Raw genomic sequence first — 11458 nt, forward strand, 5'->3', positions numbered from 1 at the left:
GACGTAATCTTTAATAATTATAATAATGATATTATCATATTTAATAATTTAATAATTAATAAGCCTATACCTCATAATCACCTCATAAGAATTACTCGATCCACTCTTAAAAAAGGCATGAAAGATCGATACTCGAATGTATCGGAAGTATTGTTGATGCTTTTTCGCGACGCTGATTGGTTATCACGATTATTCTGATAGTTTGATAAATTGAGAGCGAAGGTTATTTTGACGGTTATTTAAAATAAAAAAAATTTATTAAAATATTTAGATTTCTTAATTATTAAATTACTATAATAAGTACGCGCGCGTAGCGCGCGCCTGTATTGTTCTAGTAACTATAAAAATATGGTTGATTGAGCTATAATCCGTATGGTTGAATTAACTATAAAAATATGGTTGAATCACCCTGATAGCCAAGCATGTTTTGCAAAATCATGCAACTTAATGCTGAGCATGAATTTTCGACTAGTTGCTGTATATTTGCTAAAAACGTAATGCATAGTCATACGTATTCAACAACACGAGGGCAGATTTGAAACATTTCGTGTCAACAGATTCAGAGAAACGGAGAGTTTGGTAATATTTACCAAACACTTCGATAATTATTTAAAAATAATCTGTTTATACTTATCAAATTCTTTGATAATATTTATCATTACTTGTTAATAATCATCAAATTTTGCTACAATTATTTGTTAACATTAACCAAATTATTTTGTCATTATTACCAATATGTTTAGTTGAAACTATGTCATCAAAGTTCTTAGTAATTTTTATCAAGTTTGGGTTATTATAACCAATCCTTTTTTTCAGTGCACTGAAAAATTTGATACGACTTATTAAAATTATTGAATTTATTGTTGTTGTTGCCTGTTGCTGCTTCAAAGCAGTCTCCATGATTTTTCTGGCAAAAGCTACATCTGAGAGTAAAGGAGGACATTACAAATAAATTAATATGAACATACAGACTATTGTTTAGGGTTATGATGGTCCTGGAAAAATTTATCGACTAAAATTTCTTGATATGTAAAAAGTATATGACTTACTATTTTGAGCGCGAACGACATCTTCTTCTGATAAATTTACTTCTATAACTGTGTCGCTTTCAGTAAAACGGAATTATTTGCGACGACATTGTCACTGTCAAACACTACGAACAGTTTAAAAACACGCGCGAAAATGGCTACGATCACGACGACCCACGTTTGAACCACGGACATGCATTAATTACCAAAATATATTGCATGATTTATTTTTGTACATTAATCTTCATAGCTTATAATTAATTTTAAAGATTTCATATTGTCTTTTGAATATCCAAACTTTACTAAGATCTTGTTTTTATATGAAAAAAATATTATCATAAATTGAAGACTAAAATGATAAGAGAATAAGATAATCTTATAATGCTTAGCATTCGCTTTACAAAAAAATGTTCAAGTAGTAAAAAATTATTTTAAAAATAAATCGTTAGATACATTGCGTTAAATATATACATTTATTTGCATTATAATACATATTTATTTAATTATTGCAAAAATTCTTACCGTAGATGACTATAATTTGCAATATGCTCATCGTTACTATCGCACAAAACTAGATCTCACAAAATAATCAAGTTTCTGTAGATTATTTAGTTGAAACTCTGGTGCGTTTATTCCAAGAGAAATTCATTCCATAGCTGCGAGGTTTCGGTTGACTGATATTTGGCTTCTGCACATAATAGTCCCATCCCATTTTCTTGCAGTGTGCAATTGCTTCCTCCTTCGTCGCAAAATCAACTTGGATGTTTGACATAGGATCTCCACTGTATAAAAAATATAAGTGTAACTATAAGAAACTATTTATACATTTTAATATATATCTCAAGTATCACATAGGCAATTCAAATTTTAATATTTATTAATATTTACCTAGAAGTCCATCCCATCAATGGATTCTCCCAGCGCTCACGTGTATCAAAGTCCAATTGCCAAAAGTGAATATTATTCGTTCCCGATTGCATGGCACTCTTAGCAGGTTGGTAAATCCGTACTTTACGAGTCTTGATATGCTCCTCAGGCACTCCAGATACATAGCCTACATCTTCGTCAGTCACAGTAATAGGACTTTTCAAAGCTTGTATATACTGAGCTTCTGATTGTGTCAGTGTAGTTTCTTGAAAATTTTTGCGCTGTGGTATATCTGGTTTCTTTTCTACCTCTGTAGATTTGCTTGAAAGTAACCTGCTCAGTCTGTAAGTAAAGTTCTCTTTTAGATAAATTTGTAAATATTACAATTTTATTCAATAAGTCTGACAATAAGAGTTATTATGTAAAATTGTAAGGTTATATCCTACTTATTTTCTTAAATACAGGAAAAAATTATTTAAGAAATAATAAAATTAAGTTATACGTACCCAGCACTGTTTTTGCTAATCCCGTCTGCACATTGTCGTAGTAATATGCGAGATGCCATTCTTTAAAAAATGCAATAAATGACAAATCAGATGACAAAACAAACGATGCAAGGAGAAGAAACTGCCATGTATCGTCGACAGTTAGTGCTGTCATCTGACTTGTGGAAGCAAAATTACTATTACGCATTATATGACTGCTACATTCAAAGTATATTCTTGTAAATTATTCGTATGTTTATTTTTAATTATTGTAAACAAAATAAAATAGAAATACTAATAGAAGTCTTACATAAATTATCTCTTGAATTCTATTATCTCTTGAAATATTTTTTTTGCTATCAAATAATGCAAAACTTTTGTTACAAATCTATTCATTTAAAAATTAAAATTAGGTAGAAAAATTTAGTTTATATTATTTAAAGATAAATATTATTTTTATTAAAAAGTTGTTTGAATTTATTTTAATAAGATATTACTCTTTTAAATATATTTAATTTTATCATTTAAAAAAATATATTTTTTTACAACTAATTTTTTAATATTTTAATATTGTTACTCATCAATCGTTAAGCTCATAGTGCTTAAATATTTAGATACTAATTTTACAATTAAATTTTTGCATACTTTATAAACATTTTTTTTATTACTTCCACATCCTATTTTGACGCATGCTATTAAGAGATCACACAATTCATGCGTTATAAGCTGTTATAAGCTCTTGCATGACGATCGATCTCGTCACGGATTCAGACTGACCTACCCTTAATGATATTAACAAATATCGGGATGGATATACGCATGCTCGCTCCTTCCTTCCCTTCAGGAACTGCATCACGTAGGGATAATGCTTTGCAAGTGGCACCGCGGCGGCAAATGCAGTTCGCGTGGGCTCGCCACCCCTTCGGCGCTTTTTGCATGTAATCCGGAATCGAGAACGAGGTGGTGTGTTTTATGCGACATGGCAGAAATGAAGGAGCATGTAAGTGAACAAACGTATGAATAAAAAATTTCATAAAATATTTGGTATCACAGTGCTGTTGTAGCGACAAGTGTTGCATTTAATAAACATGGAAGTATTCAAGTCTTGCCTGAAAAGTATAATTAACTGAAACAGAAATATTCATTTATTTATTTACAAAATACATTTATTTATTTAAAAATAATTATATTGATTCGGTAAAATTAAAATTTAACGATTAAAATAACGATAAAAATTAAATTAAATCCTGCAAAAAATAAGGACTGACAGGAACCAATAAAAATTTCTGGAAGTTAAATCTTTTTTTTTTTAATAAAAGATAATTTATTTCATATACGAAACGATTGTGTACATAATGTATTCTCCTTTTGCAGGATAGAACTACATTATGTTTCTTATTGATATTCGCGCTGTGCACGAGAGTATATTCGACAGACGCCAGGCATATAATTACCAAGAGAAATTACAGCGATCAAAGTGTGAGAGGCTATCTAGCAGAGGTAAGCGATTAAAGTTGAATTTTGCGACATAATGTATACAACAAAAGCTGTCCAATTTGTAATATTATACGAATGAGCAAGTGTACGATTTTATTTAACTTTTTATATAACGAATTCTTTCAGAGAACCTGTTGGTGGAATGAAGTGTGCAAGGAGGAATTTCACAGTAAGTTCCGATGTCGTTGCCCGAGATGGTCCTATTGCCGTGCACCAGGAAGATATTACGATGCACACTGCAGCATGACTCGCACAGGCTACATATGGACCCAACCGGAAACGTCGCTGAGCCTGGAAATCGATAAATAAACACGACGCTATGAAGTATCAACTCTGCGAAAAGTAAGTGGATTCTCCATAAGAATATTTTGCAAAATTAGAAATTTTTTGTCATCGAAAGAGATAGTAAAATATTATTATAAAAATTATTTATTTCTATTTATTTAATTCCATAAAAATAAATTTTTTTAAATTAATATTAAAATGTCTACTTTTTTTACAGGAATGGCAATACAAAGGAAATCAAATCTCTCTCCCTTTCTCTCTCTCTCTCTCTCTCTCTCTTGTTCAAAATCAAAATCAGTGATCATTAGAGTTTATGCAGATTGTTTATTCACCAGTTAAAATATGGCACAATTGTTGGAATGCAATTTTCTATTAATAGCTTCGTTTAGGAAGGAAATTGTAACGTTGCATAATACTCAGAGAAGAATGGTTCAGAGAATGGTTCTGCATGCAAGACACTTGGGACATTTGGCCCAAAGCAATATAATTTATTGTAAGCATTAGCACATCGACGAACATTTACGCTGCCAAGAGTTTATAATTACTGTGTTATATGAACTCGTTGTGATCACTATTAATAAAGTTCTAAAAGAATAAATTTTGAATAATTCACTTATTGTCATATAATTCACGCAAATCATATAAATTTAAAAATTTTTTAATTTTTAATTTTTTTAATTTAATATATTATTATATTATTACTCTTTTATTGTTTTAATTTTATATCTATTTCTTATATTTATTTTCAAAAAATTATAATTGCCACTTAATTCTTGCCTTTAATGTATGGCTATAATTTATAAATATGTAATTAAAACTCTTAAACATATAATTATTCTTTATTGAAATAATGTCAAATTTAATTTCAAATTATCTTTAATACTTTCTGTGGTGTTAACGTATTATATGTGCGTATCTGGACCGAATATTATTACACATTACTGAGTTATTGATTGTCCTGTGAAAAGATACAAACTCTGACGTCAATGGTTTCCAGGATACGTTACCCAGCGCTCCTTCCCACTTTCCTAGGACGGCAACTAGGACACCTGCGCGAAAATATCGATCGGCACCTGTCTGATTGTGTCGACAGACTCTTTCTCAAGATTGTGGACCAGTAGTTAATTTTGAACTGGTGCAACAACTGTTTCTCGCCAGCTACCGTTTACTTGACTATTTATTTTGCTTTGCCATTGACAGAATTGCAATTTGGAAAAGGTATTTGATTCAACTAAAACAAAAAAAAACACATTTTTTAAGCTAAATTAGTGTAATCAGATTATCAAATGCGCTATTGCGCATGTCAAGTGTCGAAGACTCGAATCTCTTTGTTTTTGTCTAATTATATTATTTATTCGAATATTGATTGAGTTTTTGCTTTACTTAATGCATATACTTGACATTGTATTTCCAAGTTCTGCCAATTTTAAATTCGTTATCGATTCAGTCATCCAATTTTAGACCTCGTTAACTGAGATACTTCTATGGAAGAGGATGGAAACGATGGCGGACAGACACAATCAGCTGCGACGATTTTTCTCAGTGCTTCTAATAGTATTATTTAAAGGAGTCACGTCTTATACGGACAATAATGACTTGGATGCAAATCGTTTCGGCGTACATAATGAACTTTCTCGATCCTTCCCTGTAAGTATGTCCAAATAATTATCACATTTGATAATATAAATTCTTGTACCATGATATTATACATTCTTATATCATAATATTTGAATGATATTTAGGTATACAAACTTGAAAAATTAATAACCACCGTAGATTCTTTTTCACTTCAATTTTTACTAACCATTATAATTTTGCAGGATAAATTTTCGGAATTGCATGATGCACCATTTCCCGTTGAAAATCGTCACTGGCACAGTCCCAAAAATCTTGGTGAAGTTTCCGGAGTCGCAGTGAGCCCCACAGGGGTTGTCATGATTTTTCATCGTGGAGATCGAACATGGGATTACGAGTAAGAATTTTGAATAAAAATTAACGAATGTTTATGATGCATTCAATGAATTTTTAGCACCTTCAACGAAAATGCAGAATATCAAGAAAAATACAAGGGTCCTATTCGTGATAATACAATATTAGAATTGGATCCTAACACTGGGAATATTATGCGCGGTTGGGGAAATCAGACATTCTATCTACCTCATGGAATTTACGTTGATAATTCGGAAAACGTATGGCTGACTGATATTGCTCTCCATCAAGTATTCAAGGTATGTATTTACAATTTACAAGATTTTATCATTTTATTTATAAACGTATATTAAAATTTAAATAGATAAATAAAATAATTAGTAAGTTGATAAAGGACACTTTGCTGACTAACGATTTATCAAAATATGTAATTCTTTTATATATAGTTGTTGCTAAAAATATTATTTTTGACCAATTATATTCGTAACAATTATAGTATTCAGCTTTCGGAGATGCTCAATTAGTTCTCGGTCAAAAATTTGAGCCTGGAAATGACATGGAACACTTCTGTCAACCAACCTCTGTCGTCGTTTTACCGAATGGCGAGATTGTCGTCGCTGATGGATACTGTAATAGTAGGATAGTATTGTTTGACAAAAGAGGCAAACCGAAGTACAGTATTGGCGAAGGTACATTAAAATAAATAATAATCAATCTTAAATTTTCTATTATCTTTAAATTTGTTTGTATCCGTAATTAGCAATCAATTATATCTTATACGAAAGAAGTATGCATATAATAGTGATGCACAAATTTATGAATAAAGAACAGTGTTTATTTTTTTTGTTTATTTTAAATATTTTAATATGCCAGAGTATTCTTATGGAAATTTTACTACAAGATATATCAAATTTTTTTATTATTTAATTTTATTTTAAATAAAAAACAATGTATTTGCATCTAGAATGGATTTCCTTGAGAGTTCCGCACTCCCTGACAATTTTATCGAATGAACAAGTATGCGTAGCAGATCGCGAAAATTCAAGAATCGTATGTTTGGATGTGACACTTTCCGGATTGAGCCGACATTTCGAACCTCCCTATTCAATTCGTCATCAACAATTTGGTCGCATATTCGGTATTGCATCCTATCGTAAGTAATTTATGACCATTTTTGCGCATTATTAATTTTTGTTAAAATTATTCTTCATAAAATAAAATTAAGTGTAGAATTCTGTATCTAATATATTTTTACTTTAAAAATTTTGAAAACAAATTTTATTCTAACATAAGACAGAAAGTATTAATGTTATTATAAGAGAAGAATTATCAATTATATTAATTATATTCTTTAGTGAAATGTAATAATATCAGAATTTCACATTTTGCATTCATTTTTTCAATTTTTATTATTTGTTAATAGTATTCTGTAAAATAAAAATATATTTAAGAAATTTATTATATATATATATATATATATATATATATAACCAAAACAAAAGGAGTAAGTTGTAAACATTTTTATATTGAATATTTAAGGTAATTTTATTTATGCTGTCAATGGTGTAACATCTAGAAACACTGAAGTTATGGGCTTTATCATTGATCCCTTAAATCGAAATGTAACAGGATTTTGGGGTCCAGGATCTTCAGTGAGTATTTATAATAGACATATTTTGTAATTGCTTCACGTTTATATTTAAAATTACCTTGATATTTTGTAACATTATTCCAGCAAATTTTTTTACAGCCACTTTTTTTACAGCAAATAAAAATGTACTTTATTCTTTCCAGCCCTTTGTAAGACCACATGCTATCGCTGTATGCCCATTTGGCACAGCCCTTTATGTATCAGAGATTGGACCGAACAAAGTATGGAGCTTTAATCTAATATGAATTTTACTAACGTAAAAGTTAATCAATATTATTATCTTCATAATTTGTCGTCTAATCTCATTTGCCTGATTATGGAGAGAATCAGAGATCAAGTTTACAAAAAACAGTAATCCATTACTCACTTTGTTATGTCACACATGTTAATGTTATATTGACATTATTAATAATTTTATTTTCTATGAGATCTTAATATAATTTATTGTAAAAATTTTAAAACCTTATTGTTAAAAAAATAAATAAAAATATGTATTTATTTTGAAAACTTGTAGCGAATCTAACAAATACATTATTTATTCTATATAATATTATCTATTCAAAAATCGAGAAAGATAAAAGAGAATTTTTTAATTAAAAATATCACTTGTCTTCAATGTTTAAAATTTGTTTTAAACATTGAACACAACTAAAATATATAAATTTTAACAAAAGCCGGGAGATATTAGTAAAATATTAGAAAGTAGGAATCAACTTACCAAAAATTGAAATTCGGGAAAAAAGATATATTCTATTGATTCAACGAATTCGTCTTCTAAATTCAGATTGAGATTTAAATCGCTATTCTCATTTATTCTTTCACTGTTATTTACTGTTATCGTTTTGCGAACAATCAACAATTTTGTCGCCCACCATTTTATAATCAATGAATAATCAGTTGATAATAGTTTCGTATAGCTGACTTGTGTACATACACAATGCTAGTTTTCATGTTAGTTTTTATGCAGTTTCATAGCGCTGCACTACGTGCTGCTGTGATACAAGCATAAGAGCGTTGGAAGTTGGCTTTAACGTATAATTGCTTTACGCGAGTCGTGAAGGATGGCGACTACTAATTAAAAAGCGCTATTTCTAGTTATCTCTGGTAAGACGGAGTACTCGTGACGCTCGTGACTGGTGACGGGGCATTTGCGACGCATTGTAGAATGGCCCTTAACCTGTAGTTTGGCAACTCTGCAAGAGATCACATGGCACAATTTGCTATTTCTCGTACATTGATATACACTGATTAACTGATTGTTACAAAATGGCAGGCGATAAAATTGTTGATTGTTCGCAAAACGGTAACAGTGAACGAATAAATGAGAATGGCGATTTAAATCTCAATCTGAGTTTAGAAGACGAATTCGTCGAATCAATAGAATTTATCCCTTGTCCTGAATTTCAATTTTCAGTAAGTTGATTCTACTCTAATATTTTACTGACATTTCTCGTCATTGACATGATTTTGTTAATAACTTAATATTGTTAATATTTTGATTGTAAAAAATTTGATTAAACATATGTAACATTTATATTTGCATTTGCACATAATGTGTAGTGTTATATTTGTATATATATGTATATTTTGTATATAAGATAATTATTTTTAATTTTAGACAACAGCATGTAACATTTGTAATGGATATTATGGACCATGTTTTGAGGAACCAGTCTGTGCAACCTGTCATGCATTCTTATTTCCAAACGATGTTGGTCTGCTGCAAGTCCCAATATTTAGCGAGGTATAATAGGTGTTATACAAGATATTTTGTAAACTGTATTATTTTACTTAAGTGCTTCTTAATTTAAAACAGAAAACAGATGATGAAGATTCAGGAAATGATGAACCAACTGATCTTTATTATAATCATGAAAGAAGGACTAGTCAACAACAGCAAAATTCTCCACAGAGTGTCAATCCTAACATTTCAAACGCACAGCAAAACGCACAACAGAATGCACCTAATCACAACCCAAGTGTTTCCCGCAGATCTTATGCTCAGTATCAAAATATAGCGCCTTCGTGCAACTATACATATCACGCATTGCAAAACAATTCGAATAGTGTTTCTGCTGACAAGTGTATGACATTTGAACGAAACGCATCGATTGAACCTCGCGATATGAATCTTGATCTGCAAAATATGATCTGTCGAACAAGAAGCTGTCATCAAAATTGCAGCAATAGAAATAACTCGAATGCGCAAGCTCATTACGCGCAAGATATGATGGAAGAGAATCTACGGGGAACACTGGAGATGCCAAGACATGATGGCCAAAATAATGAACATGTAGCCAATGCTGAACAATATCACTGTAACTACAGGATGCATGATGATGTCGGTGAATCATCGCAGTCCTACAATCTGTCGGAGAGACTGGAAATACTGTCCAATCATAAGCACATTGAGCACGAACCCATCAACGAACCCGGTCTTGTAGAGAGATTACCACCTGAAGTTTTGCTTGCCATTTTTTCGCATCTTGACGACATCAGCCTGTGGTCAGCAGCAAACGTTTGTCGACGGTGGTGCGGCTTGCTATCAACACACGTGACGCAGTCGCAATGGAAGCAACATGTGAAGCTACGCTGGCCCCTTTACAAGCCCATTGGCTGCGTTAAGAATTGGTATAAGGTGTATGATTATCTAGCTTCCTCGGCGCCATGTCGCACTTGCTTGGCACAGACCTCTCTGCGATCAAGACCACCAAGGATGGAAGAGAACTCTTGGCGAAGGAACAGATTGCGTAGCGAACTGAAAAGTTTAAGAATTGACCCACCTGAGGGGATTGAAGCAATGCCACTTGATCATATGAGCTGTCATTGGCAGGCTACTATCACAGGACCAGTGGGAAGTCCGTATGAAGGGGGATTGTTTTATTTACATATACAAGTACCATTCAGGTATGTATTAAAACTTGTAGAGAATTTATTACAACAATCTTCCATTCCTTTAACTATAAAACATTTGTTATACATATTAATATTTAATACATATATTTTGTATTCTCCAGTTATCCCATGTGTCCACCTGTGGTTAGATTTTTAACAAAAATACTTCACCCGAACGTGTCTAGACATGGGGATGTCGGTATAGATTCTATACATCATAATTGGTCATTGGCTCTTACAATATCTAAAGTTCTCATTAGTGTACAAAGTCTTCTTACAGATCCATATTGTCAAGTAAGTGCATTTAACTAATTTGAAAAATGTGTGAAGTATAATTTTATTTTAAATAATAAAAACTTTTAACTAGCAAATTACAAATCCATAAAGTTATATGAAAAGAATTTCTGAAAAACTATATAAATTTTATATCATTGCAGGATTAAAAGTCATAATTTGAAATTATTGCTAATATATAATTCATGTATATAGGTCTGCATGGAACCAGAACTAGGAGAAATGTATATGAATGATCGCGAAAAGTTTGAAGAAGTGGCTAGAGCATGGACATGGAGATATGCGATGCACGATGTTGTGACGCCGCTTTAGTACATCAAAATGGATAAATTACAATCAATCTGTGTAATTGAACAGAGTATCTAGACATTAATTAGCACATAGATATCTAAGGTATTTAATAAATCGATAATTTGTGATATATTATATTAAGAGATGTATAATGAATAAATATATACATTTTTTTTATAGAAATTATTTCTTAATCGCAATTGTTAATAATAAAATCAGAATCAATCAGAATTTAT

General features: G+C 31.0%; 4 protein-coding genes across 5 annotated transcripts; 3 read left to right on the forward strand and 1 right to left on the reverse strand.

Moving 5' to 3' along the window:
• Positions 1-1478: 1478 nt before the first annotated feature.
• Positions 1479-2565, reverse strand: ND-18 (NADH:ubiquinone oxidoreductase subunit 18). Its single transcript, XM_012379827.2, has 3 exons — positions 2402-2565; positions 1917-2237; positions 1479-1810 (listed from the first exon to the last, which is right to left on the reverse strand). Exons 1-3 carry the CDS (start codon positions 2458-2460, stop codon positions 1633-1635), a joined length of 558 nt encoding a protein of 185 aa, XP_012235250.1. The 5' UTR covers positions 2461-2565; the 3' UTR covers positions 1479-1632.
• A 680-nt stretch (positions 2566-3245) lies between these two features.
• Positions 3246-4760, forward strand: LOC105679658 (uncharacterized). The gene is made up of 4 exons (XM_012379814.2): positions 3246-3380; positions 3755-3880; positions 4004-4219; positions 4380-4760. Exons 1-3 carry the CDS (start codon positions 3246-3248, stop codon positions 4184-4186), a joined length of 444 nt encoding a protein of 147 aa, XP_012235237.1. The 3' UTR covers positions 4187-4219; positions 4380-4760.
• Positions 4761-5210: 450 nt separating this feature from the next.
• Positions 5211-8249, forward strand: LOC105679657 (Peptidyl-alpha-hydroxyglycine-alpha-amidating lyase 2). 2 transcript variants are annotated; one of them, XM_012379813.2, is made up of 8 exons: positions 5211-5380; positions 5610-5809; positions 5983-6134; positions 6192-6390; positions 6588-6780; positions 7056-7244; positions 7631-7743; positions 7886-8249. In XM_012379813.2, exons 2-8 carry the CDS (start codon positions 5657-5659, stop codon positions 7985-7987), a joined length of 1101 nt encoding a protein of 366 aa, XP_012235236.1. In that variant the 5' UTR covers positions 5211-5380; positions 5610-5656; the 3' UTR covers positions 7988-8249. The 2 variants fall into 2 exon arrangements, with proteins under 2 accessions (XP_012235236.1, XP_012235235.1); XM_012379812.2 differs by having other exon boundaries at positions 5624-5809.
• Positions 8250-8892: 643 nt separating this feature from the next.
• morgue (modifier of rpr and grim, ubiquitously expressed) lies at positions 8893-11405 on the forward strand. The gene is made up of 5 exons (XM_012380054.2): positions 8893-9155; positions 9361-9486; positions 9559-10649; positions 10760-10931; positions 11127-11405. The coding sequence occupies exons 1-5, from the start codon at positions 9009-9011 to the stop codon at positions 11241-11243; spliced, it is 1653 nt and encodes a 550-aa protein (XP_012235477.1). The 5' UTR covers positions 8893-9008; the 3' UTR covers positions 11244-11405.
• Positions 11406-11458: the final 53 nt, after the last annotated feature.

The sequence above is a fragment of the Linepithema humile genome, chromosome 1 (assembly GCF_040581485.1).
Source record: "Linepithema humile isolate Giens D197 chromosome 1, Lhum_UNIL_v1.0, whole genome shotgun sequence".
Lineage (NCBI taxonomy): Eukaryota > Metazoa > Arthropoda > Insecta > Hymenoptera > Formicidae > Linepithema > Linepithema humile.

Coding starts and splice junctions, on each gene's coding strand:
- ND-18 (XM_012379827.2), bottom strand. CDS start 2,460: ATGGCATCTCGCATATTACTACGACAATGTGCAGACGGGATTAGCAAA. Junction 2,238..2,401: donor ATTAGCAAAAACAGTGCTGG/GTACGTATAACT, acceptor CTTTACTTACAG/ACTGAGCAGGTTACTTTCAA. Junction 1,811..1,916: donor TTGATGGGATGGACTTCTAG/GTAAATATTAAT, acceptor TTTTTTATACAG/TGGAGATCCTATGTCAAACA.
- LOC105679658 (XM_012379814.2), top strand. CDS start 3,246: ATGCTTTGCAAGTGGCACCGCGGCGGCAAATGCAGTTCGCGTGGGCTC. Junction 3,381..3,754: donor TGGCAGAAATGAAGGAGCAT/GTAAGTGAACAA, acceptor CTCCTTTTGCAG/GATAGAACTACATTATGTTT. Junction 3,881..4,003: donor TGAGAGGCTATCTAGCAGAG/GTAAGCGATTAA, acceptor GAATTCTTTCAG/AGAACCTGTTGGTGGAATGA.
- LOC105679657 (XM_012379813.2), top strand. CDS start 5,657: ATGGAAACGATGGCGGACAGACACAATCAGCTGCGACGATTTTTCTCA. Junction 6,781..7,055: donor GAAGTACAGTATTGGCGAAG/GTACATTAAAAT, acceptor ATTTGCATCTAG/AATGGATTTCCTTGAGAGTT. Junction 7,744..7,885: donor TTTGGGGTCCAGGATCTTCA/GTGAGTATTTAT, acceptor TATTCTTTCCAG/CCCTTTGTAAGACCACATGC.
- morgue (XM_012380054.2), top strand. CDS start 9,009: ATGGCAGGCGATAAAATTGTTGATTGTTCGCAAAACGGTAACAGTGAA. Junction 10,650..10,759: donor CATATACAAGTACCATTCAG/GTATGTATTAAA, acceptor TGTATTCTCCAG/TTATCCCATGTGTCCACCTG. Junction 10,932..11,126: donor TTACAGATCCATATTGTCAA/GTAAGTGCATTT, acceptor TCATGTATATAG/GTCTGCATGGAACCAGAACT.